The sequence below is a fragment of the Xylocopa sonorina genome, chromosome 7 (genome assembly GCF_050948175.1).
Source record: "Xylocopa sonorina isolate GNS202 chromosome 7, iyXylSono1_principal, whole genome shotgun sequence".
Taxonomy (NCBI): domain Eukaryota; kingdom Metazoa; phylum Arthropoda; class Insecta; order Hymenoptera; family Apidae; genus Xylocopa; species Xylocopa sonorina.
This window is the reverse complement of record NC_135199.1, coordinates 9,399,815-9,425,216: the sequence shown is the minus strand read 5'-3', so window position 1 is coordinate 9,425,216 and position 25,402 is coordinate 9,399,815. Positions and strand designations below refer to the sequence as shown.

At 51.8% G+C, this 25,402-nt stretch overlaps 1 protein-coding gene across 2 annotated transcripts in view; it reads right to left on the bottom strand.

Annotated features, from left to right (window-relative positions):
* LOC143425119 (uncharacterized) overlaps positions 1 to 25,402 on the bottom strand; it is a 134,886-nt gene that overhangs the window by 49,568 nt on the left and 59,916 nt on the right. For both annotated transcript variants that reach the window (XM_076897637.1, XM_076897638.1), the window contains 2 exons: positions 14,566 to 15,104; positions 7,976 to 8,184 (listed from right to left, as the gene is read on the bottom strand). In XM_076897637.1, the coding sequence (XP_076753752.1) occupies positions 7,976 to 8,184; positions 14,566 to 14,934 (578 nt within the window). In that variant the 5' untranslated portion in view covers positions 14,935 to 15,104. The remainder of the gene's footprint in view (positions 1 to 7,975; positions 8,185 to 14,565; positions 15,105 to 25,402) is intronic.

Here is a 25,402-nt window from a genome sequence, read left to right as displayed (position 1 = left end):
AAGGTGGGCCAATAATGTCGTGTTTGTTATCGGCCATTATTAGCCAGATGTCCGGAATTTCGACTAAATTGCCGGCGCAGAAATTCCGTGCCGCAGTCGGGTGCGCGTTAGCAGTTAATATCGGAACACGCCGTTTCATCGGTAATAAAATCAACGGCGGACCTTTCGCGTCCATAAAGTCCCGATCGAACATTATCTTCCCGTTACAGGCTATAATCGTGCGCGAGCCGGCGTGTTGCGCTACCCTTCGGGCTGGCTGCAGTTTATATTATAAAACACCGATGAAAAATCGCGCGATTCTACTAGAACGTTAATAGAATGCGAAGACGTATCGCGTGTACAGAGTGTCGCGAAACGAGTCGAAAAGAGAGTGAAAGAGAGAAAGAGAGAGTGGAGTGCGTCGAGTAACATTTTTTCGTTTCTGATGAATCGTTTGATGTATTGCCTTCTGACGAGTGATTAGCAGAAGTTTAGTAGTAGTGAACGAAACACGGATAAGTCGAGTAGAAACAGACGATACGTACGCGAACGCGTTCTCACGAATTCACCTATCGCGTTATCAGGGATTTTCACTGATCTTAACGTGTTTTCTCCTGTCGCACGTTCGCGTGTACACCCTGTATGCGAGAGATCATTGAAAAGGTGTACGGTCCGCGCAGGCAGTGATTTTCTCAGATAAAACGCGGGTCGATTGAATGTTTCTCGATAGAACGGCCGTAAGTTCCATGCCGCGTACAAAGTTGTTCCATGTAGGCACGAGTATATTACTGGCATTATTATTATGTAGGGTAATGCCGTGTTAAAGCATCGACTGTCATTATAGGATACGCTCGCCTGGTACCCGACGTTGTTATTTGCTAAGCGTTGAAATATTACCCTCATTAAAGCAGCCGTTTCCAGGGATTCGCAGTCGAAAGAACGTACAATTAATTACACGTTTGAGCAGCGTTATCGTGTTATTTCCTAGGAGCGTAGAATACAGGGATTTACGATCACTTTTTACTCGGATCTCGAAAATCTTGTAACCGAAAAACAAATTACAAGATATAGTCCGATCGTTGACTATTATCAGACGCGCTTTCGTTGTATTTATTTGCTCGAACGAATTACCCCCATTTACCTTCGGAAATAATTACGCCGTTCACCTGCTAATTCTATCAGATTACATCCAATGCTCCTCGTACAATTTTCTTATCGAGTAATCCTCTTTACACAAAGTTCCATCTTAGTTCGATCGGCTGTTATTACGAGGTGCTTCATATTTATTCTTGCGTAAAAAAATGTGATTTCTTCATCCACCTGCTAATTCTATCAAATTACATCTATTTGCCTTCTTCCTCTCTCTCTCTCTCTCTCTCTCTCTCTCTCCCTCTCTCATGGTTTTCTTATCGAGCAGGGATCGAGTAGTTATCTTCCTCGCGTACCAAATCTGATTTTCAGTTTGATCGCTAAATTGTATTCGCGGTAACCCATTTCATAACCTACCCACTAAACGGAACCCGGCGCAAAAACGTCCATCCGCTGCGAGCAGAGCTGCGAGCAGTATGCCAAGAATCGCAATAATTGGAAGTCACTGGTCTGCTAGAGCGCGAGTCACAGTTACGGAATGACGAACCGCGGTGCGGCGATCCGGACACACTGCTGACCAAAGCCAGGAAATTTCTGACCAGAAATTTCCATAACCGAGAAAGAGATCGCGACGGTAAGGAGAAGCGAGAACGCGTGGGCGGAGGAACAGACGGACCAGCCAGAAGTGAAAATTTCGCCCCGATGGTGGTCCGAATTAAGCGTCTAATTGTAAGGGCGACACGTGCGGGGTACGCGCGCGGACGGAAGAGAGGCAGGCGGAAAGGGGTGGCGGAGGAAGAGGTAGAGCGAGGCACAGAAGGTCGCGAACGGGGGCTGTGTGCGGTGGGGGTGGTTCCGCAAGGGTCGAACAGGCGGGGAGGCGAATATAGGTAGGTCGGAGGTGAGAAGGTGGCGGAGGTGGAGGTAGCAATTAACTTCTCCTCGCGAGATTAGAGCGAGATATTACGAGATATCGAGCGACTTAACGGCAACACGCGAGAGATTTCAAAGGCAGTAATAAACTGCCTCTAATGAACCCCTTATCGCTGCTGCCGCCACCCTCTACCTTCTTCAGCGACCTACCACCACCACCGTGGAACCGAGCACCCCGCTGGCTGCCGGCAGCTAACGTGTGTACGTGTCCACGCGTTCCCTACCACCCGTGCCCGCATCGGGCTGAACCCTGAAATACTCTCTTCTTCCTGCACCCCTGCCTGCGCCTCGATGTCTAACCCGCACCTTACACAGTACACACTGTACGCGGGGTGCAATACGACTCGTGGCGCGAACGACGCGCCTTTCCACTCTGTTTCTCTTCTGCTTTCTCTTCCCAAACTGTTTCCCCATTCCTGAGTTTTTCATTCGACGACCATCGCTCGTGTCGCTTTTTCATCCATGGCGCGACGCGTTGCGGCGATAAGACGCCATTACCCCGTCGATCGCGATTCCTGTCATGCGGAAAACTCGTCCCGCTTCATCGTCGCATGCCAGCCTTCATTACGCTCCCGCCGCTCTGTAAATACCCATGTTTCCCATGGACTGGCGCGCGCGATCGTTCGCGGGTATTACGAGGCTCTTCGCGGGACTTATAGCGGCGATCAACGTTCATAGGCCTTTGTCTAGAGACCTCGTGCGCGACCAACGTGCATAACGAATCCTTTAGGGTGGACGTTAGGTCGATTTCTAGCGCGCCATCGATCGCGTGTACGCGTCTGTGAATAACCTTACAGTTTACTGTCTCGACTGCTTCTCCGCTTTCAAGTAAGATTGTTTTTCAGTTAAACTTCAGTCAGCCGACAGAGTGTCGCCAGTGAACGCGTTCAACGATCGCGCTTACGGAACGAGCGTGTACAGTTCGAACTCTAACCGAGCTCGTTCACTTCCCGTCCTTTCTTTTCACCCTTTTCGGCCAGGCAAAGTGACAACGCCGCGGCGAGAAGCTGGCCGTCACTCGGTCGCGTCTACTCTTAATGGAATTACAAGCTGGGAACCGGTCCGTAGGGCCGCGCGAAAGGGTTAGGAACCGCGGCGGCGTGTCCTCTCGCCGTGCGGAATATCGCGGCGGCGCGAGGACGGGACCGACGAGGCGGCCTGTCGCCGGGTTCCGTCAAGCCCAATCATGTTGATTCAACAAAGTACCCACCTACTCAAATTGCTGGAATTTGGTATTCGGCCAGAAAGACGGAGGCGAGCGGTGGCAGAGAAAATGGTGAAGAGAGAGAGGGACGCTGGAGGGGTAAGGGAGGGTTGGACGTGTCGGGGAAAGAGACAGAGGGACGCGGAGAAAGCGGAGGGCAGAATAGGAAAGAATCGCGCGAGAGAGCGAGAAAAGCGGGCAGACGGATCGAGATCAGCGAAAGAGAGAGAGAGGGAAAGAAGGAAGGAGAGAGCGAGCGAGAGCAGAGGTGCTCTGAAGCGGTCTGATTGCACATCTAGGCCAAACCAGCACCACGACGACGTCGCTCCAGCGGAAAGCCGAGCGATGATTGGCCGCTCTCTTCACTCCGCAACCCCTGTCCCTTCACCCTCCGTACACCTTCAATCCCTTCAGCCCTCGTCCGTGCACCCGAAACTCGATGGCGTTGGAGGCTGGGGGTGATTGGACGCATCTCGGTGATTGTGGCACCCGCCACCCTATCACCCTCTCTCTTTCCTCCCGAAACTACCATCCGCCCCCGCCGCGCCCCGTGTGTCCCGGCTCGAACCGTTTCCCATACCTATACCCCAAACTCCCCCATCTTCCTCTATCCACCCACAGTCTATCCGTCTCCCTCGCACTACCCCTTTACCCATACCCCTCGTGCACGGCTGTAAATCGAGTTTACCCTCTTGCCGTGGCTCAGCCCTTCAATCAAACTGATTGAAACATTCCTTGAATCCAAAAGAAACGAACCACTACCCCCTACCCTCGCCTATCCCTCCGTTCACTCTCTCTCTCTCTCTCTCGCGCACGCTCGCTCCTCGCCCGCAACCCCGGTCCTCTCTGCCTCTTCTCTTCTTTCGCGCTGTCGCCCCCCTTCCTCCATCGTCTCTGGATCAACCTTCTCTTTCGCCTTTACTCCCCATTCACTCGGTCGATCGTCGGCTCTCCCTCTGTTCGAACTGTCCCTCTCTTTCCCACATTTCCCTCTGTCTCCGCCGCCTTCCATCCACCGATGTGCAACACGGCCACCGTCTCTTTCTATCCTTCTCGTCCCCCGCGCCCGCTCGCGACTGTCTCGCATCTTTCTCCGTTTCACCCTCGCACCGCGCAACCCCTGCCAACCGAGAGAGCCTGATGTCGATGTTTCTGTCGCGTCACTCTCCGCTACGGAGTGCTACTTCTCTCAATTCGGATAGCGGCTTGTTTTCCGATCGAAATTTCACGGGGGGAGGGAATTTTCCCGACGAGCTACGCCTTGGCGACTGCGGGGGGCGCGAGGTACCCCCGTCACGCGTCTCGACTGATTCCCGGTTACGCATGTACGTCTGCACGCGTGTCTTCGCGAGTGCCTCCGTCAAAGGATTGTCTTTAACGATCCGGTGTTGGGAGACTACCGAAACCTAACGAGCAAACCGAACGGGATGTTAAATTGAGGCGATCGCTGCTGGCAAATTGAACCACTCAACGGTGCTGGAAAACCGCGATGGAACGTTAGACGGTTTCGTATGTGGGTATGGTATCGTCGGGATATTTTTCGGGATCGCAGACGCAATCGATCTGCTCTTCGATCTATTTTTGACAGACCCAAAAATCGTATCCTCTCTCTATCCATTTAACGAAATAATAACGATAGTCGCTCGAAAAATGATAATCATCCAATTGTATCTTCTCATCTTTTTTTTTATCGAGGGTTTCACGACTCTTCCAGCTCTCAGAATTTGAAAAAAAAATTCTAACGATCAATCTTCATACACTCCCAGTCGTATTTTCTAAAATACCCGCTTGAATTCAATTTCCCTATCGCCTCGAACTCTTTCAATCTCAAAACTTCAATCTCCACAGAGCCAAAATAACTTCGCGTAACTTCATCCGGGGTGAAAATAAAATATATACTACCTCTTCGTTTTTTCCTACCCCCAACCATCGCCCTCCTCCTCCTCCCGGCGTTTCTTAAAATTCCATTACAGAGACGTACAGTTCTAAACTAGCGTGCATCCCCTACCTGGGGGAGCCCGTCGAAACGGATCGCCGAGGAGAAACACGGTCGCAATTAACGGGACGTTTTTCTCGCGCTGCGTTCCGCAGGCGGAGATCGATTTTCACGACGACGTCCGACTTCCGGAAACACGAAGGAGGACCGCTGGCGCCCGCGCCCCCGCTGGACATCTGGATGGACGAACCCGTCTCCAATTCCGGCATGCGGGACGGAGACGCCTCGTAATCAAATATTGATACTACGCTAGACTAAATCGCTCGACTGTGCTAACAGATTAGGGCGTACGTGTGCTGCTGCGGACGAGTCTGTCGCGATCGTATCGGACGAGGAGGGCCACCATCGAGAATACAAATGTCCGAGGGAATCTTATAACCGTTACAGTTCCAGATATAATGGAAGCGTCCGTTTGGATCGGAGAAAATTTGCCTCGCGGCCTCAAAAATTCAGGCTTCTTCTCCAAATGCGAAATGTTCTTTTCATCCTCGACTATTTTCTTGAACATTTGAAATTTGTTTTCTGTAGAAAATAGTAATTGAACGCGGCGGAAAGTTGAAGAAAGTGAATCGTCCTCGGTTGTTTTAATTATGGGAGGCTTTCATTGTTGTAGTCTTTGAACTTTTTCTTCCCGTTTCGAGCGTTTCTTAAACCCACCGCTGCGCGAAACCAGTCCTCGTCGAAGATCGTAATAAAGGAATTAATTAAACGAAGTATAAAATTTCATAACGACCAGCCGACCCGTTCTAGTTCGAACTGCCACGGGGCTGAATATTTTCCTTCATTGTCGACCGTTTAATTAATTCGTTCCATCCCGGGAACGCGCCGGCCAATTCGTTTCTACTACGTGTCACTTTCTTTCATGTTTATCCAATTTATTAATTCCCGAACGGTGACGTAGCTTCCGACTAATAAAAGAAAAAGAGGAAAAAAAAGGAGAGAACAGAAATATATACGTACATATATATCGTTCAACTTGAAAAATATTATCGCTCGTCCGTTCGATCCTTCTTAATGAGGATTAATCATAAATTATCGAGGAATCGTTAATGAAAACGAACGAAATTGCGGCTCTGCTAGATTGTACACGGTATCTCTTTTCTCCCTGCTCGTAATTTTTTCGAGGGAACGAGAGATTTTATGGGGCTCTGTGCAAACAATTTCTCGGACAATAAAAATTCATTTGAATACCAAAGGATAAACCAGCGATCGTTTCGAGACGGGTCAGCGGATCGATGAGGATGGAAGAAAGAAAAAGAGCACGAGAGGACCCATTAAACGATCGTACACACCGCGTCGGTCCCGGCCAGATTGTGCCGATCTATTTTAAGGTGATGCCAACTAACTTCTGCGTCTGTTTCTCATTAAATTGCGCTTTGACCTCGAATCTTCTAAATTTGGACCAGTCTCCGTCGATTAGCTCGTGTTCGACGGGACACGGACCATCCCTGGGATTTTTCACCGCCTCACGAAAGGGGAACGAAATCAACCTGCCACCTTGATGAGGCTGCTTCGTAGGTGCCTTATATTGCACGATAAATCAAAATCTCGGATATTAAAGTCTAATCTAATGAAGAGAAAAAAGTTGCGATCGTTTCGGTGGAACGGCAGACTGGGCGAAAGCTTTCAGGCCTTCGACGACTCGCTTTCAGCGCGCTCTTGACACAATTACAATAAATCGAGCAACTAATTACGCAATTAACTCAGAGATCGTACTCTCGCTATTTTAAAACGCGAACTCGTTCGTCGTTCGATCACGATCGCCTGGTACCCGATTCTTCGCCGTCCTCGGGGACACGACCGTCGAAGAAGACCGTCCTCGCGCGCTTTTTTCAATGAGTAAAGCACACGAATAAACCGTTATCCGGTACCCGCGCGCGGTCGTTTAATTATCGTGTCGCTGGAAAAGTAAGCTGCGGACCAAAAATCGATGATAATCCGTTGCGAAACGCGGCGGTGGCGGTCGAAGTGCCGGACGAAGGAAGCGGCGTGTAATCGTCGGCTAAGTGTGTCGCCGTGAAGTGACAGGTTCCTAGATTGCGGCTATTTTGCGCGAGCGGAATGTGTTGATTGCTCGATACTTGGCGCCAACGAGTCTGCTCGGTTGGCGATCGTCGATGGAACGGGACCGAGCGCGGCCAATTCGAGCGTGCTCGCGCGCGTTTATCACCGCGAAAACGGCCGCGTATCAATTATCGTTAATTCGCGGAAGAACCCAGCACCGCGTTATCGAACTCGCTCGGGTAACGACGGTTTTTCCGCGACGCCAGCTTCGTTACAGACGCCTGTCCCCGGCTTCTTCGCGGCTAACGCGGCGATTAGTAATCGTACGAACCGATACGAACGCGACCGCGGGATTAATCGGTCGAGCAATTGCGTGGCCGCGAGTTAATGAAGCTCGAAACACTGCCGCGACGCTCGCGCCGTGTAATCCTGTTTCGCGATCAATCAACGGCCGCGAGCTGGGACGCTTCAGAGGCGCGGCTGAACAACGCGGAGGAACAAGATCGCGCGATAAAAATAGCCGAAGTCGAAAACGGAGCTTCGAAGGTGTCAGCGTGACTGGTTTCATCGTACGTCATCGACGTTGTTTAATTTCGTTTCCTCCTAGCACGCAATCCACGGCTGTTCGTTACACACGCGAGACCAGTCGCTGAATATTCTCTGAGAGGTTCGCCTAGGAGACTAGCGAGTTCACGTACCACCGCCATTAGACTCGAAGTCGGCGCAGGGGTTGGTATATACTTTCTAGAGAAAGCCAAGTGCACCCTTACCTTCTGTAGTCGCTTTTGCAGAGGATCATGCCGCTCCTGGTGTAGCACGAGTGGCCGATTTCCGCCAGTGCCGCGTTACAGTACGAGCACTTGAGGCACCCGTTGTGCCAATACCGATCCAACGCGAAGAACAGCCATCTTTCGACTATTTGACCGCCGCAACCGGCGCACTGCTGGATCCCCGTCAGCCCACTCGGGCCGCCTTCTTGCTGTAACCGAAAGAGAAACGCCATCATGTTTTCGCTGTTCCAAGTCGTCGAGCAGACATTTTCCGCTCTCTTAAATCGAATACCACGATAAGTAAACGAGGTATCCACCATTTTGGATCGAAATGGGGTGGTCGAAGGGTGGTTCAGGGTGGATCGTCGAGATCTCTCGAGCGAGATCGAAGATTTTTGGTAAACAGATTCCGCGGGGCAGGGTAAATAACAGGTTTCAACGTTCCGTAATCGTGTTTCGCGGGAAGTTCACCGGATAATAATTGGCTCGCGCAATTAGCAAGGAACGAAGTTACACGGCGATTTCAACTTCTCGCGGGACCGCCAGCTGCGAAGTTCGCCAACCGGCGAATTGATTTGTCGAAACGAGCCTGGTGAAAGTAAACGAAGACGCGGTGCGCGCTGTACGAAAACGTGATCGCGCACAGGTTTCTGGAAATTCGAACGAGTTATCGCATCGCGCGTGAAAGGGAGGAGGGCGAGCGTAACGCAGTGACGCGCGTTTTCTAGCAACGGCCCATAAATCAACGGGTCTATCTCTTAATTACCAGAATCTCGTAAAACTAGCCGCGTCGCTGTTCGAGGCGCATTATGATCCCGCGAATGATTATTTTATTAATTACTGGCAAAAGTGTGAAAGAGTTCGCGTTTCGAAGCCGATAAATCATCCCATTGTTTTCCTTTCCCCCTCGCCTACGACATTTCCTTGCCATTTCGTAACGAGCAAACCCGCCATTAACACGGACGCAATTACCCGCGTAATTACATAAAGACACATCGCCGTGGAAATTGAACGCGGTGCGCCGTGGCTCGTTTTAATCGGCGCCCGTCGAACACTTCGGCTGTTTTAACGCGCTGGTCCATCGACGGGGTTGCGCAACGGAAACGCTCGGCGCAACGACGCGCGCGCGCGCGCTTAGTCGTCCGCGCGGCGATCCGCGGTGGTTCTATCAACGGGGGTTGAAGGACTCGCGAGGCGTTGCTATAATTAATACGAAATCGAAAGTCATTAACCGGCGATAAATCATCGAGGAGCGTCAGCGGAGCAATCTCCGCGGACGCTTAGTCGCTCGATTATGTAAACGCCGGTAAGCGTGAATAATCGCGGACGACGTCGCTGATTATTAAAATATACGACCACGCTGATAAACCGCGGTGAGAATCGTCGCTTGTTACGCTCGTGGATCGAACGTTCGATCGGTTACGAGAACTTCTCTCGACGAAGACACCGCGATCGAATATCGTCGAGGGAAACGAGAAGACTACCCTTAAAGTCGAGCGACGAGGAAACAAAGAATTTTTAATATTTCAGTAACCAATTCAACGGTTGCGAAAAGACTCGACGGAAGTTTATTTGTTCCAGAGAACCATTAGAGAGAGAGTAATATCAAATGGTGGCTCGAGCGCGGCACAAAGGGTTAAGGCACCGACGGTTGATCGTAATCTACTTCAAAGCCGAAATTCACGTGAACCATGAATAATACACGGAGTAATTAAGGGGTCGTTATCTCGCGGCGAATCTTTAATTACAGGAAATTGAAAAAAGAGAGGAGAAAAAAAGAGAGTAGAAGGGGCGCCCCGAGTGGCCCTGTTTTCTGCCACATGTACGCTGCGTGGTTCCAATTTGCTGGAAACTAGCGAGTGTTGTTTGAATAACTTCGAATCCACCGGCGTGCCTTTTCTTGCCCGTCACGAGGGTCATTAATTTCTGTCACGCGCACAATAGATTCTAAACGGATTTAAGTGAGCCATGCTAATGGACGGCCACTTCGAGTCCTTTGTTCAATCCACTGTAACTCGGAAATCAATTCACGGCCTAAACGATGCATACATTCATGCGACACATTTTTTCCCTCCCCGCCCGGTCGCTCTATTAACCGAACGCTTGAAATATTCAAAACACGTAATCAATACCCGACGCTCTAAATAGCGATCATCTCGAGCAGCCGGTAAATGAACGGTCGCTGCTAATAAAATAAAATTATACTTAATTAGCTCCTAATTAGCCGTTACACGTAGACCGTGCTCGGCGATATGGAACGATGGATCGATGCCTCTGCCAGTGTGCGAGTAAATTGCTACTTAAGACTAGAACCTCTCGTACGGGTCCCGCGACTCGAACAACCGCATTCATTCCGACAATAATCACTTCTAGTCTCGATTCCGCGAGTTTCATTAACCCGTCCCCGCGAACCAGAGCCGTAGTTTCGCGACAAGTCGAGCGTTATTACACGCGCGATGACTGCGCGATGAGCGCTGGAGGAAGCGTCGAAAAACGGCGAGGGCAACTGGTCCCGAGGCCGTAGCTTGATTTACCGGGAACGATTTCTATGATAATCGCGCGGAACAAGCGCGCCAAGACGAAAACTCTGTGGCACCCCTCAGTGCCGCTCGCGCGCGCGCGCGCGCGGGGGTCTGCGTCGAGGATTCGAAAACAGAGTCGATATCCGCGGCGTTCTCTTGACAGTTGGGCTTCTGATCCCATGGAAACCCGGTCGAAACATCGCCGCTCGCAATTTGCTGGCCACGATCGCGTGGCTTATCGGTCGACTCGGATCTCTCCTTCTCTCTTTCTCACTCTCTGGTTCCCTCCGCTCGAGCAACGTCCCGCGTACGGGGCGAGCACAGTTGCCCAAGGAAGAAAGGGAGAACGCGACGGCTGCGGAGAGGGCTGAAGAAAGAGAGAGTTCAAGGTGGCCCGTTCGAGTAAACGCGTTGGCAGAGTGAAAAGAGAGGAGGAGCTGGGAGAAGAAAAAAGAAGAGAAAAAAAAGTGTCCTTAGAAAGCGACGCGTGCAGCCGCGGTAATTTATCGAGGTATTAGCGTCGCGCGGTGAACCGGCCGCCTCGTGTACCACCCGGCGGGGAAAATCGTTTCCCTTCCCGCTTTTTGCTCGGCCTAACGACACTTCTTTCGCAATCGCTACGCAATTACAACCGTCCGGCCGCTATAATCGAATGAAAGTCGCGTAATTGCGCGTGGGTGGGAGGCACGCTGTTAGCCGGGGGGGTAGGGCTCCGGTTGATCGGCTCCGATTCGATTGTTCTCGCTGGTTCTGAGCTACGAGCCACGGAGGTGAACCGGAGGAAGGCAGAGGGAGGAGCGACCGGGGGCAACGTAAGCGGCTGCTGTCGTTTTAAGTAAATACAGGAGAAACGTCCGTTGCGCAATCGTTTGCCCGTTGGAAAAATTTAATTAGTCCCCTCTCGCAGACCCCCGCCACGACTTCCTTAATGAGAGAACCGTCTTTGCGACACGGACGATGGAAAGAAACGAAACGAGCCGGGAGACCGAGCTAGTGGGAGGGCTGGTGGAGAGCTGCGGAGCTATTGTCTGCCGTCGAACGAGGGAAACGGGGATGGAGAGGCGAACCGATGAATATGCATATTTCGCAGAGAGGACGCGGCTAATTCGAACGTTCGATTCGGGACGGTACCATTAACGCGACTGCTGCTGCTGCCGATCGAGACAAATCAAGGCAATCGGAGGGGCTGTCGGTGGCGACGTTCGAGCAATTTGCTCGCGCCTCCGATCACCGGCTACGAATCGGCTGGCGAAACGTCCCAGCGATATCCGCGATACTCCGTGTTGACTCGCGACAATCGTTCGTGGCAACGTTTGCGTTACGTGGGACAAGGTAACAGAGGTGCGCGAACGTTTCCGACCGTTTCGAAGTTGCGACGAGCGTCCCAAGGACGCGAGAGGAGAGGCGCGACTGGTCCGCGAGCATGTTACATCACGATCGCATCGATTTAATCAAGGGATAAAACGATTCCTTACAATCTTATCTCCGGGGAAACACTTCATCTGGTTCATCCGCGACGTGATGGCGCTGTAGTGATGCGCGTGCATCTCCATGATCACCGAACTGGCTCCTCGATACCACTGTACTGCGTCCTCGAAAAAAAATGGTCCGCGAACTTGGTCCTCTGTCGCGCGTATTCACTCAAACAACGCTACCATGAACGTGTCACGGATGACGAGCAGGAACTAGATCTACCAGGGAGAGTAGTCTCGAGCAGCTTCGAACCGCGATGCGCACCAGCCACAGAGACAACGACGGACCACCGCGTACCATCCAAAGGACTCGATTTCCACGGCCGCTCTCCGGATGGTTGGACACGTTGGTGTCCGTGGACGCGGGACCGCTACGCGGCGCGAGAAACTTTCGTCGCCGTCGGCAACCAACAGCAGGCCTCTCTCGAACCTGCGCGACGACCCGTCGAGCGTCGCATCCCGCGGATCGACGTCCAGGTAGGTGGCGATCGGGCCCCTAAAAACCGTCGACGGGCTAGCAGGCGAGACACGGCACCGCGGCCTCGCGGCCCAGCAAAAAGCGGTCGCGAGAGAGCGTGGAGGAGACGCGCGCGCAACGCGTACGGAACACCAGGTAGAACACGGTGTGGTATATCGTAAGGAGGCGAGAGAGCACGCGCCACGAAAAGAGGAAAAAGACGAACCGGTCCCGACCGAAGTCAGCAGCGAACTGACTGGTCCGTGGCTGCTTTGGGCCTCTGAATGCCTCGCGAGGCCCCCGGGTTCAGGTACCCCAGCCGGCCAGCCAGCCAGCAGGAGTGGGCCTCTCTGGTGGGGAGAATAAAAAGGTGAGCCTAGAAAGGACCTAACTAACGTTGAAAGGGGACGGGACCCATCTATAGCTCCGGCCAGGCAGGACGAGGACAACGTTACCGTGGTAGGGGAACGTGGGACAGAGATCGTGCTCGTGTATTATGGAGTGAAACACCGCGCAGCGGTGTGTACAGGGGGGTTACGGAGAGGGGGGGGGGGGGAGAACGGTGTTCGAGGGAAAGGGGCGACGGGGGGAGCCTGGCCTCCTCGCCTGGTCCCCTCCGCCCCTATTCAATTATATTTCTCCATGGTAAATGCCTATATATTGTTACGTTTGTCAATGGCGAGCTAAGTGAGGGTCACGTAGACGGATAATGCCTTCTGAATTTTAGCCTGCGACCCTGCCATCGCGGTTCTCACTCGTGCTCTTTCTCTCTCTCTCTCTCTCTCTCTGTTCCTCGATTCCTTCACTCTCGTTGGTGAACCTCGAGAACCAACGGAGCCTCGACCTTAGTCTCCGCCAGGGGCCACCTGTACGTTACGCCGATTTCGCCGGGGTGAAAAGCCGTTTCGGACGTTGATTTGTTGACAGGATCATCAAGATAGTCGGCCGATTCAACAGGAGAGTGTACAGTCGGTCACAGGGGTGGGCTTAACGTATTAAAACGCTGGATGTTTTATTCATGGACGCGCTACCTGCGTACTTTTCAGAGTGAAATTCATATTTGATCCGTATATCCGAGCGACCTATTTTTTACAGCGATCCGTCGTTTATCATTTCTCCGGCATTTTTTATTTCGTTACCAGTTCGAGTGCCACGTCAGCTTTATCCGAGTGTGATGCATATGCTTCCATAAGTGGGTGACGGTTTTGCTTACTCAGATTTCGTTAGCTATTTATAAGTATGATGCATGGAACGACTGCTATAAAAACAGGCGTTTACACTGTACCGAATGCATATTTGAAATGGAATTACCGGGAGTAACATTTCAATTTGCAATGTAATTAGCGTGAAAGCAAGAGAAAAAAAGAGACAGCCCGTTTCGACGACCGGCAGGATTCATACGCGTCGCGTACGATTAACATTCCTCGAGATTAGGAGGGCGCGGTATTAGCCGGGGGAAAATTAGACAGCGGAGAAGCGCGGGCTTTCGTAATGAACAGTCGACGCCGGTTATTACGCGAACAATGAGCCGCGTACGCGTTCGAGCTGCTTCCGGTTGAAAACTTTTTCCCGTGGCCATCCTCGCGCGACCAGCCAGCGTAGAAAGTGCATTTTAATCGTACGAGGAGAACCGTTCCGCGATACGAAACGCTCCGCGACCGTGCGTCTCTCTCTTTCTCTTTCTCTTTCTCTCTCTCTCTCTCTCTCTCTTCCACCCGTCCAGCGGAACAGGGTTGGCAGCGAACGACGCCACTCGACCGGCCTCATTAACGGGGGATTTTAATTTAATTTCATTCGTCGTTTGATTCTGTAAAGGCCGTCGAGGACGAGAAAGGGGGCGGAGTAGGGGCAGACACGTAATGGCACCGAGTGGGATAATAAAAGTGAACAGGAAATATAATGACACCGAAAATCATTTCTGTGTGCGAATCGCGGACACCGGTCGAAGATGAGAATTTAATCTGCCGCCACGATTTCGCTGCTTACAGGACGACTCAACAACGGTGTTCGAATCGCGATATCACTGCAATTTCTATCCCTCTTACTCACAAATCACCCAAAGTCACCCCCCTATCACATCATCAAAGCGTCGCGCACCAACCACTCGTCACACTGTACGTGGTTCAAGTTCCAGCTTACCTTGAGCGTGCAGTTGTTGTTGTGATTGACCGGTGGATAAGCTGGATGGCCTGGTAGGTGCGGGTGCGGGTGTCCCGGGTGATGCGGATGGTCAGGCATCATACCAGCACCGCCGTGATGGTGCCCGTTGCTGCCCATGCCTTGGCCAGGCTGCATAGACCCGTACGGGGTCGCTGGGTCCATGGAGGGGCCGTGCGGCGGCGAATGGGGACTGGGCAGGTCAGGGGTGGTGGTTGTGCCGCCGCCGCCACCCCCGCCGCCCCCGCCCCCGGTGCTGTAGCCGTGATGGGGCCCGGAATGATGCGGACTGCTCGAGAGCGAGGGATGATGCGGGTAGGCTGCGGAGTGGCCCGGGTGGTGGGGGTTCATACCAGCGGTTAGCGCGCTCGCCAGCTTGACCGATGAGAGGGTGGGCCCTACGAGCCCACCAACAGCTTCCCACGACGAAAAAACAAAAGCTCGTGGCCTACCTAACTGGAAGCTTATTGGGGACCGGCTCTCCTCGAACCGGCTATTTTTTTCCGGCTCTCCGCAGATACCTGGAACACAAGAGAGAAGGGGATGGTTAAGGGTGGCGCTGCTTTTGGGGGTTGTTTGCGTTTGCCAGGAGGAATAGGTCGAAGCGCGGGCCAAACGCATTTGGCACCTGTTGTGCGTTCTTTCTCTTCTTTTGCTTTACGGTTTTTTTACGGTTCGTTCTCGTACCTCGCGTTGATCCCATCGGGTTTATTGCACGCTGGTATTACACTCACTGTGCTCGTTCCGTCTACTTGGGACGCGGTTCCTTCGACTCGCAGTTTTTCGAACGCCCCCAGCAAAACTAATTACCATCGCGGTAAACAGGATCGATCGATGGATTCGATCGGTCACCTCGTCGTCTCTCGAAACTTCGAGCAGCCTTCGAAACTTCTTTCATAAGGGAACGGCGTGGCGAAAAATCTCGGGGGAGAAAAAAAACAGGATATTTAGGCCGCGACAGTTCCCAATCCAGTGGTAAGGGCGACCAGCGCGTTACACTTCGCGATGAAACTGTGCCGGCTGATATTAATTTCAGCGACGGACGGAGTTCCCTGCAATTTTATTGGCCCTTAAGACGGCGCGCAACGATTTCATAATGTCTCCCCTTACCCACCCCTGCCGCCACCCATCCCTACTCGCGATATCGCAATGAAACAGCGGTTCGTAGGAAAACGATCCGTCCGCGAGACGAGAGGGGCTGCGAACGGGATGAACGATGGGGTGCAAGGGTGAAAGAGACCACGGAGGCCTCTTACGACGGAGCAATTCGCGAAAGAGTTTGTCCGTCGAAGAAATATTTAAATTCAATCCGGATGCAACAGCGGTAAAGCATCGAGCCTAGGATCGCGCGACAGAGAAAGGACGTCGTTGCGAGGGGTGGTAAGCGTGATTTTGTTCACCAACCGTCCTGCACCTTTCCCTCGTTTCCTTTGATGCCTCTTCTCTCTCCATTTCACACTCTAGACGCGAACGCGCGATAAAGACCTACTCGATTCTAACTACTGGCGGAGGATAGAGCGCCGAGCCGATTGCTGCAATAAACATTTTACGAGGATCGATGCGGATGGTTTATTTGTTTAGCGGGCTCGCTGGTAATTAAATTCAGGTGATAGCAGCGGTTTCAAAGTTCTCAGCTCGTATCGTGAGATTTGCTTCCACGAACACTTGGTAGACCTTGAATTTTCGAAAGGAGGAAACGATGTTTTCGGTACATTCGGTTGCCTCGAGGTAGTTGCACAGGGGAAACGGAGAATTTACGTTTCTACGGGGCAAGGGAATTTTTTGCCGCGAGCATAAGCGTGACGGCATCAAAGGTCTAATTTTCCAGCCGCTAATTCGAACCGAAGGCCTGAGAAAATAGGGATTCGGAGGAATCGATGAGGAAGATCGTCGTTTCGATCGTGGCGCGTCCCAACGGGACCCCTGCCACCGGAAACGAAGCGTCCGTTGCGGCGACGGTGAACAAAGCCTGCTCTAATTACTCCCCTTTATGATCTTTTCCGGCATCCAATCAGATCCCCCTCGTTTTCCTCGCCTTCCGCGCGGTAATCTCGTTAACTCGTCGCCGTTAACGCCTCTTGGCCACGGTTCGACACGTGATACAGGTGTTCCTCGAGGACGAGTGGTTTATCTAACAACCCACTCGACCACTTGGCTCCCCCGAAACGCTTCCTTTCTATTACTTTCCTACCTATTTCGTTTCATCGGTCCAAGAAATTCGGACGCGAGCCGCAAATGGAATAAACAACCCCGAATAACAAAATGTCTCATCCCCTACGAGCTATCCACCCTCCAACATCTCTGTTTGGTTCTCGTAACCCTGGCTGGGAAATCTAAACCTTCGATATCCTCTGAAAAAAAGAACCCTTCGCGCTTTCCACCGAAGCTATTAAAATCGTCGAAGGAAACCATCGTCGAACAATGGCCGTTCGATTGGTTATCAAGGCAACCTCGTCAAACGGCCGGATAATCCGACGCGGCTGTGAATAGCCGAAGCTAATTACATTAAGAGGCGACGAGTCGTGGCGGACGGTGAAATGCAAATGCTCGGTGAAATTTTCGTTAGACGTCGGCCTAGGGGGGGGGCATTAGGATTCATAAAACTGGCCGAGCTGTCCCTTCGTTAAGGGCCGTGAAACCGGCGTGCGACCTGCCCGGCACGCCCACCTTAATTAACAATAATCGTCCTTCCTGGTAGCCCAGCGGGTGTCGTTTCGGGACAGGATCGCGGGGACCAATCCGAAACTAGTGTCTTTTTGTCCAGCCCGTGGGTAACGAGCGTCTTTTCTTCCCTGTCGCGCCGGGGAACGTCGCCTTGTACTCCTTGTGCCGGGCCCCAGGCATTAAGGACGCATAACGGTCCCTGACCGGGTTCCTGACCAGGTTCCTCACCGTTTTCGGAGGGAAACTACGCGCCGTAGAATAAACCCGAGCGCTGGCCAGGTATACACCTTATCCTCTGCCCGGAATATCCAATTTATCCTGTGTTACACACCGTGTCTGTTTGTTTTGACTTGGAATTGTTCGTGTCTAGTGGATACCTGCGTTCGACTCGATACTCTTTTGTAATTTTAATCTCGAAATGGGATGGTTGTAATTACACGCGCGATGATCGCGCCGGTAAACAGATGCGGGAGCGTTTCGTAAATCGATTTATAATGACAATAGTCGTAATAAATTGTCTTCGACGCGGCAATGTATAACGCGGATGCGATAATGATATTGCGCGAGGTTCAGCGCGATTGCTGTTCCGAGAAATCTGAATTACGGAATTTATAAAAAGAGCGCGATATTCGAGTTAGTTATTATATCGCGTTATACGACGCGGATGGAAGTAACGTGTTGGGAGATTAGTATGTAGCGAGTTTTGTAACTATACATTCGCAATTACAGAGCGCTCGTAATATTTCGAGCATCGTAGGATCGGAATTACGCGATGGCAACGCAGAAGGTGCTCGAGGCGAGCTGGAAAGAACGGCTATAAAAGCACCGCGGAGAGAAAGCTGGAAAGAATTATTACACCCATCTCTTGTGCTAATTACAGTCTTTTATTACAGATACTACGGACATGCCACGGGTCAATTAAAAAAAGAGTAACTTGAAAACGAGGCAGAATCGATCCTTATCTTCGTTTCACCGTAACCCCCGAAGTCTGAAGGAATGATTTCTAATTACCAATTCCATTTTGAACAGCCTACCCATGGTATCACAGCGAATAACAAGCTAACACTAATTGTAACCAGCATCGAACCGCACGCGTTTTATTACCAACCTCGTTTTCTCTTCTCCACTTTAACATCCCTCTTTGAAACGCATTGTACAACTCGAAGTCACCGTCGAGTTCGAAAGGGAAAAAAAATTCGAAGCAAAACCACACGTTGGGCCTCGTGATATCGTGCGCACCGGAAACCGTTCGATCGTAAGGGATTTCTCGCGCGAAACAGAAGCCGCCGCGTCTATTAAACCGAATTACAAAGCAATCGGAACGGCTCGCGGGTCGAGCAGAAGCGAGCGTGAACGTCGAAGGTGAACAACGACGTAAACGGATGATTTTTGCCGGATTTAATTATACGGACGTTTGAGGATCTCTCCCGAGGGCCTCGATATTTATCAGCCGATGCGCGCCGGCGAGGAAATGAAATTGAGAGCGAGAGATCGAAGGAATCGGGGCGCCCTGTCGCGCCGCCAGCTGCCTCCGTCCTCCTCTGTCTATCCCTGCCCCCATCTGTTTCCTTCCTTCCGTCCCACCCCGTGTTACGTCCAATTAAACCTCGCGGCGTTACGCGCTAATTTCACTCTTAATTGTTAACCGTTAATTATTAATTACCGGTGCCGGGGCTTATCGGCCCATCTAGACGGCGGCTTTTCATCGCCGCCGAGTTGCGGACGCGACGTGCGGCCCGATGGAAATTGAAAAATGGCCGAGCCGGGGTTCGCTCGCCGGGTTGGATCGCGATCGTGATCGTACGAGCCAGGAAGAAAGCGAGCGTGAAAGGTGGAGAGAGAGAGAGAGAGAGAGTGGGTAGGGGAGCGGCAAGGAAATTTAATGGATATCGCGTTGTTATTGGAGAAATTCATTAGCGAGGTAATTCGTTACCTGCCGCCGGATTGCTCGACGCGTTTATAGGAAATCGAAATATGGATGGAAACGCGGTGAAAGTATAGAAAACGTGGCAAGTGTAATTTATAATAACTCCTGAAGCGAGGCGAACCAACCCTACGTGAGTTTCATTTTTAGAGACATCGAAACTACGCTAACTCGCACTGGGTATTATCAATTTAGACGCGGTATCGTTGTTGCAGAAATTGATAGCAACATCGAGAAGAGAGGCGGCGATTAACTTTACTGCTTGTTTTGCCAGCGATGAAACTGGCGTGATATTTTCGACTACGCCCCCTGACGGTCTCGATCGCGATCGCAACCCTCTCCCGTGCATCCCCAGTTTCCGCGGAACCGCATCGCGAGCCTCTGTTGTTCGCCAAACAATCGGAAAAGTATTAAATGTAATTGATTGAAAAAGGAAAAGCGGGATGCAAAGAACGATCGAGATAGGGGCGAGCGGGGCGCAATCGTTACGCAGATTGGCGCAACGTGACGACGCTATTAATTGCGAAGGAACACGCGCGCGCGGGCACACAATACGATCGTACGTTCAATCTGTTCCAATTAGTTGCGAGGTTTGTTCATTACGTTCGATGATTATTCGGCCGGATAAAGGCGAGACGGTGACTTACGTTCCAGTTAACGAAGGTCAATGCGGAGGCAGTCGCGCCTGAAGTCTTTACGGCCAGGCTGCCCCGGGAAGCGCGGCTAATATGTCGAATCGAACGCACGAAACTCGCCGCCTGTTCCACTCCCTACAGATCCTTCCAAAAACTGTGAGCCTGGCAGTGCTACGCGAGAAAATAAGTAAATCTTGAATAGTACGAATCGCAACGAATAATCGAGTACGTTCAGGGGTGGTTATTCAATTTTTCGCGACGAAACTCGATCGATATATCCGTTGTACTTCCAAGTAAACGAGTTCTTGGCAATAGTCCTCGAGACTCGTATGCTATGTCTCGAGTTCGTTCAAAACGGACTATTCTTAGAAATTGTGTACCGCCTTTCAAAATGTCTTAATGAATCCGATTCCTCCTCTTATATTTAGACGTGACATACGCCGTAACGCGTCTGGCTCGGTACGTAGCCGCATTGTCGACCGATCAACGACAGCGGATCACGGTATACCACGTGACAACCCATACGAGAACGTCCTCCGCTTTTAAGAGACGTCGGGACAACGAAACGAGACGATCGGATACGATTCTTCCCATCGACTAAGCGGGGAACGATCGAAAATGATCAGTTTGCGTACCCTCGCGAGATGGTTTTTCAACCGGATTCTACGTTTCGTCCAAACAATCAACCGCACCGAAATTACATGGCGGCTGGGAACAGCCGCATATTCATTTGGACTCGATGAGATCGAGCTGCCTCTATACTTAAACGCGAGGTCCCGAGCGCGTATTAGTCGAATTCAGGCCGATCGGCAAGCGTCGTATCCAGGTTCAACGAAACATTTTAAACCTTAATTGCGGTCCCAGAGGGAACCCTTACCCATAGCTGTTGTTCTTCGATGGACAATCCAAAGCAGCACACCACAGTGCATTAATGTTTCCTCCTATCGAAAGCCATCGTTATCGAGTAACCAAAAAAAAACATTTATGTACGAACACTGCAATCATCCAATTGCAATTACGCTCCAACAGTTCCAAAAATTCTTGGTTCCTTTTCAAAGTAGAAAGAAAGAGGTAAAGTACGGGAGTGCCTACATATGCTCGTCCTTGGACGGTCTTCCGTTCGACGGAAATCAGAAGACGCTCGACCAGCACCATCCGCAACAACCCCTGACCCGAGGAGCCCTCGAAATTTGATCAGCCGCGGAAGCACGACGGCCGAGCGATAACAAGATGATAACGATGGAATATACCGGTAATTACCGGAATGATAATGACGAGGTGAACGACGACAACAACGACGACAGCGACGAGAGAGAAGGCGGACGTTGAGGGGGAGGGGACAACGCGCTGCGAACGGATCGGACGAGAAAAGAGGGTGAGGAGAGTAAAGAGAGAGGGTGAAGGAGATGGAAGCCAAGAGAACCGAGAGAGAGAGGACGATCAGCTGCGATAGGGATAATTAACGATCGCAATCGTACGAAAATGAGGACAGGGCGAGTGCGACGACGACGATAACGAGCGGTCCAGCGATCTTATTAGCGATAAGCGACGATAACGAGGACGCCTCGTTCCATACAATAACGACGCCGTTCCGATGCTTGTAGTGGACGACGAAAAGAATCCCTGCTACTCGAGTGGAGAGGCGCTGGGACACGAGGGTGAGCAACGGCCCGACGGCTCAGTCAATCCCCGACTATTATGCCTCCATTAGATGCCTGGAAAAAATGCGAATGGTCCCTGCGACCGGGAATCGTTGCATAAAACGGACCAAAGAGTCGTGCTTCTGAAAAATGAGCGCTGGATTGGTGGAAAATGCCGTTGGTCCACGTACCTACGTACTCAAGTTGACGATGGTGCACCACCGTGCAGTTCGACGAAGCTTAATGGTACCACTGTGGGGTGTTAAAACAAGAGAGCGAAAACAGAAAAAACTCCTCGATAGAATTATAAAATATGGATGCATCCACGTGTCTAAAACTATTTACAGCACATTGATCAACGCGAATGAAACAAAGGGGTACAATGAGAAGCAAGTACGCGACGATCCAGGGGACCAGACGCGCGTTTCCCAGAACCGGGGGTCTAAATCAGCAGACACAAGAAGATCGTCCGCGGGAACCGCGCACAAAGCGAGGCACCGCGACGGAACAACGCGTCCACCTCGAGGGCAGCGATCATTTCGAGGTTGTTGCATTCAATGCATAGCCAAGCGATCGGAGAAGCTTTCTTCCGCCGTCAGGATTCCTACATAATTGCATGCCGGGAACGTGGACGATCCCTCCACCCTCCCTCGTCCTCTCTCCGCCTTTTTCGACGTCCCCATCTCCGTCTCCCTTTTCTTTCGCGCTGGTCCCAGGTTTGCCGCGCGCGCGCGCGTCTCGAGGGCACCACGGTTCCTCGAAAAACCAGGTCCGTAGGAGTGCGCGCACCTTTTCATTTGACCGGTCCCATAGGCACCCATCGTATACCTGTAATAGGTGGGCCGCGCGCGGCAAACCGGGGACCAACTTTCGACCCACGGGACGCTGCATCTAATTACTATAATCGCTCCCCCTCGGTAATAATTAGATTATTTTCAATGTCTTCGAGGCGCTGTCCCTCGACGCTCATTATACCCAAGCTCGAAGTTATCATTAGAGCGGGTCATCGGGACGATTCCTCTTTCGGCGCCTCCTTTTGTTTGCCCCCGCTTCGATCACCAACGGGGTTTCAGTACCCGCAGGTTTTTGTTTCGGACCTCGCGCAGCGATATTCACTATGTGTTCCCTCTCGTAGACGGAATGATAGGTTGTCGACGCGTTAAGGGTGGTTCGCCAGCTAATATCGCACTGATATTATAAATTATAAATTACCGACCGATGTGTGTACACTTGTTAACCCTACTTTGAATAAAGACACGTCCATTAAACGAGATGACCGTCCGAACTGCGACGGGCAGCGTCGATCGGTTAATAACAATTTACTCGAATCAGGGGGATTGATTCGAACGGGCGTGCATTTACTCGAATTAAGTGACTCCCTCCCGGACGCGCCGCGTCGGGTACACCTTGCTCGACTGGTGCTCAAGGCCATCCAGTCCACCCCTCAATTTTCCGCAATAAATCCTGTGTCAAAGACGTAAACTCGGCGGCGGCGAACGCGCACGACCGCGCGTTCCTCCGCGAAGACAAATCGAGGCGAAGATTATGTTCTAAGGTGGCGGCGGCGCCCGTTCCACGAAGAGGAAGAGCGAGCGAGCGTAAGCGTTTATTGCCAAGAGCAAATCTTCTTCCAGCGCGGGCGAGGACGTCCGTGCGTACCCGCTGCTACGAGATGGTAATGTTTTATTTTATCGTCGTCGGCCAGTCGCTCGAGAATGTCTCTGGACGTTCGCGAAGAGGCGCGGGCCGCACCAGGAAGAGCGAACTCCTCCTCGTCGTTACGGACATTCCCTCGAACCGTTTACGTACCGGACATTTCGTTGCGCGCGGTCCCAACCCGACAAAGAGCTCCCTCCTTATCATTCGTTTGTCTTCCGAGCAGATACGCCGCTGAGATGTATCGCGACGCTTCGTGGCAAGTGAATAGTGGCGAAAGGAATTATCCGTGTACTTAAATGATTTTTGTTGCGCGCGAAGGGTTAATAGTCTACTTAAGCGGAGTTATCTCGTACCTCTGATCTGTCATACAGAAATTTCTTGCAGCCTCTGAGGTGCTCGCAACGAGCGAGGCAACCCTCGATCAATCACGCTTGCAACTTCTTTCTGACAAGCTGAACAGCTTTCCACTCCGTTTGCAACTACTGGCCGTCCCCCTCGAAGCGAATCTTCGACTCTGACCCGGGACTCCGAACTCCGGCTGTAATTCACGCGTCCCCCCCCTGAAGAACCGGCAACAGAAGCGGGCTCGAGGAACGGTGATCGTTCGAAAGCGATCCGCGAGGTCCCCGAACGGCCGCGCGCGCAGGTGGACATATATTACCACGCGATACGGGCGTACATTGGAACACACTCAGGCCCTTAATACGTATTTAATTAAGTATGTCCGGAGCCGGCCGGTTGGGACACGGGCGGGGTTCCTGGCGGATATCAGTACGGGCCGCCATAACTCTCGCGCGTCCGCGTCGCGCTCGCGCCGCGGTACCACCGCCACTTATGTACGCGTACCTGCCGCGATGGAATTTCATCCTGCCCGTTCCTACATAAATCTCCGACGCATTAACGCCCTTGCTGGTCCTCCTCCGCGCCCTCTTCGCCATCCCCTTAATACGGTCACTCGCGACCTCCATAGAGACGCGTCTCCGCCGCTGCTCACCCCCTACCAGTCTTCAGCTTTCGTTCTTCCGGGGTCTCGGTTAAATATTTTCGTGGGACTGTCCGTTGCTCGCGGGGTACCCCGTTTAACCCGTTGACCCCTGGAAACGAAGAGGCAGCGGAGGACACGACGATAAATCGCTGGATTTGGGAGCCCGCTTGCAGTTGTACAGTGTGCCGAGGATCATAAGAGGTCCTTCTCCGATTCGCTTGGTAATCGCCACCGCGCGGGGGTTATTTTCAGTGGTCCTTTAGCGACGCGGGAAATTTGCATTCAATTTATTTCGGATGTTACCACGCGGTGGGGCATAATACGTGGTTTTCTCGTTTGATTGGTCGCCGTTGCGGTTTATTTTTGGAGCCTCGTTCGCCTCGATCCTCCGCACGATGGTGCGCGATTTGTAAAATGTCTTCGGCTAATCGAGTTTATATTTAGAGATCATCTCTGTCGGAGCGGAAAATTTCTGTTGAAATTGGTCAACGATACGCGAAATGGATTCGAGAGGACGAGGATGAGGGCGACAAATCGCCGGCAAGTATCGTGGCCGTTCGTCCACCTCCTATAAATCAACGGGAGGCGCATTGAACGTGGCCAGAATTTGCTCACGTGACAACCAGAGAAAATTGATTTTCGACGGGGGAAGGAAATATGCACGAAAAGGTGGGAGGCGAGAGAAAAGGGAAAAAATGAGAGGGGGAGAGACGGTCGCGAATTCGCAGAAGGAAGCGTGCACGGTTAAGGATAAAGTGTAAAACTGTTATTTGTGCTCGAGAGAGCTGCGAGAGCGGCCACCCTCGATCTTTCTCTCTGTTCAGCCCTCGCGTATTGGACGATACAAGCGGTTCGACCCCTGACGGCCCCCATAAATATCCAACGGTGGCAGCTTGTTACTCCACACCATGCGAACTTCAAACCGACCACAACACTCAATATCCCTCGACTACTTAGCCGGCCGCGCGTTCAATTGCCGAATAATCTGCGAAGGAGAGCGAGCGCGAGAGAGGTAGGCGCTTTCCGGCAATTTCGCCGTGATTACGTGCACGCCCTTTGGCAAAACACTCTTTCCCCCCATTTTATTTTCTTGCTATTTGGAGAGGATTAAACGCGAGCTACACACTATTTGTAAACGAGAAAATGAATGTTGAACGAAGTAGACTGGTTTAGCGGGTTCCAAGGGATTTTCCTAGCTTCCTCTCCGCTGTGCTAAGACCAGAATGGGTGGCTCGGTTCGGTTGAACGGTACAATTGTAACGATGCGAAAGATCGTAACGAATATTATGCTGTTAACTTTGATCAAATAATT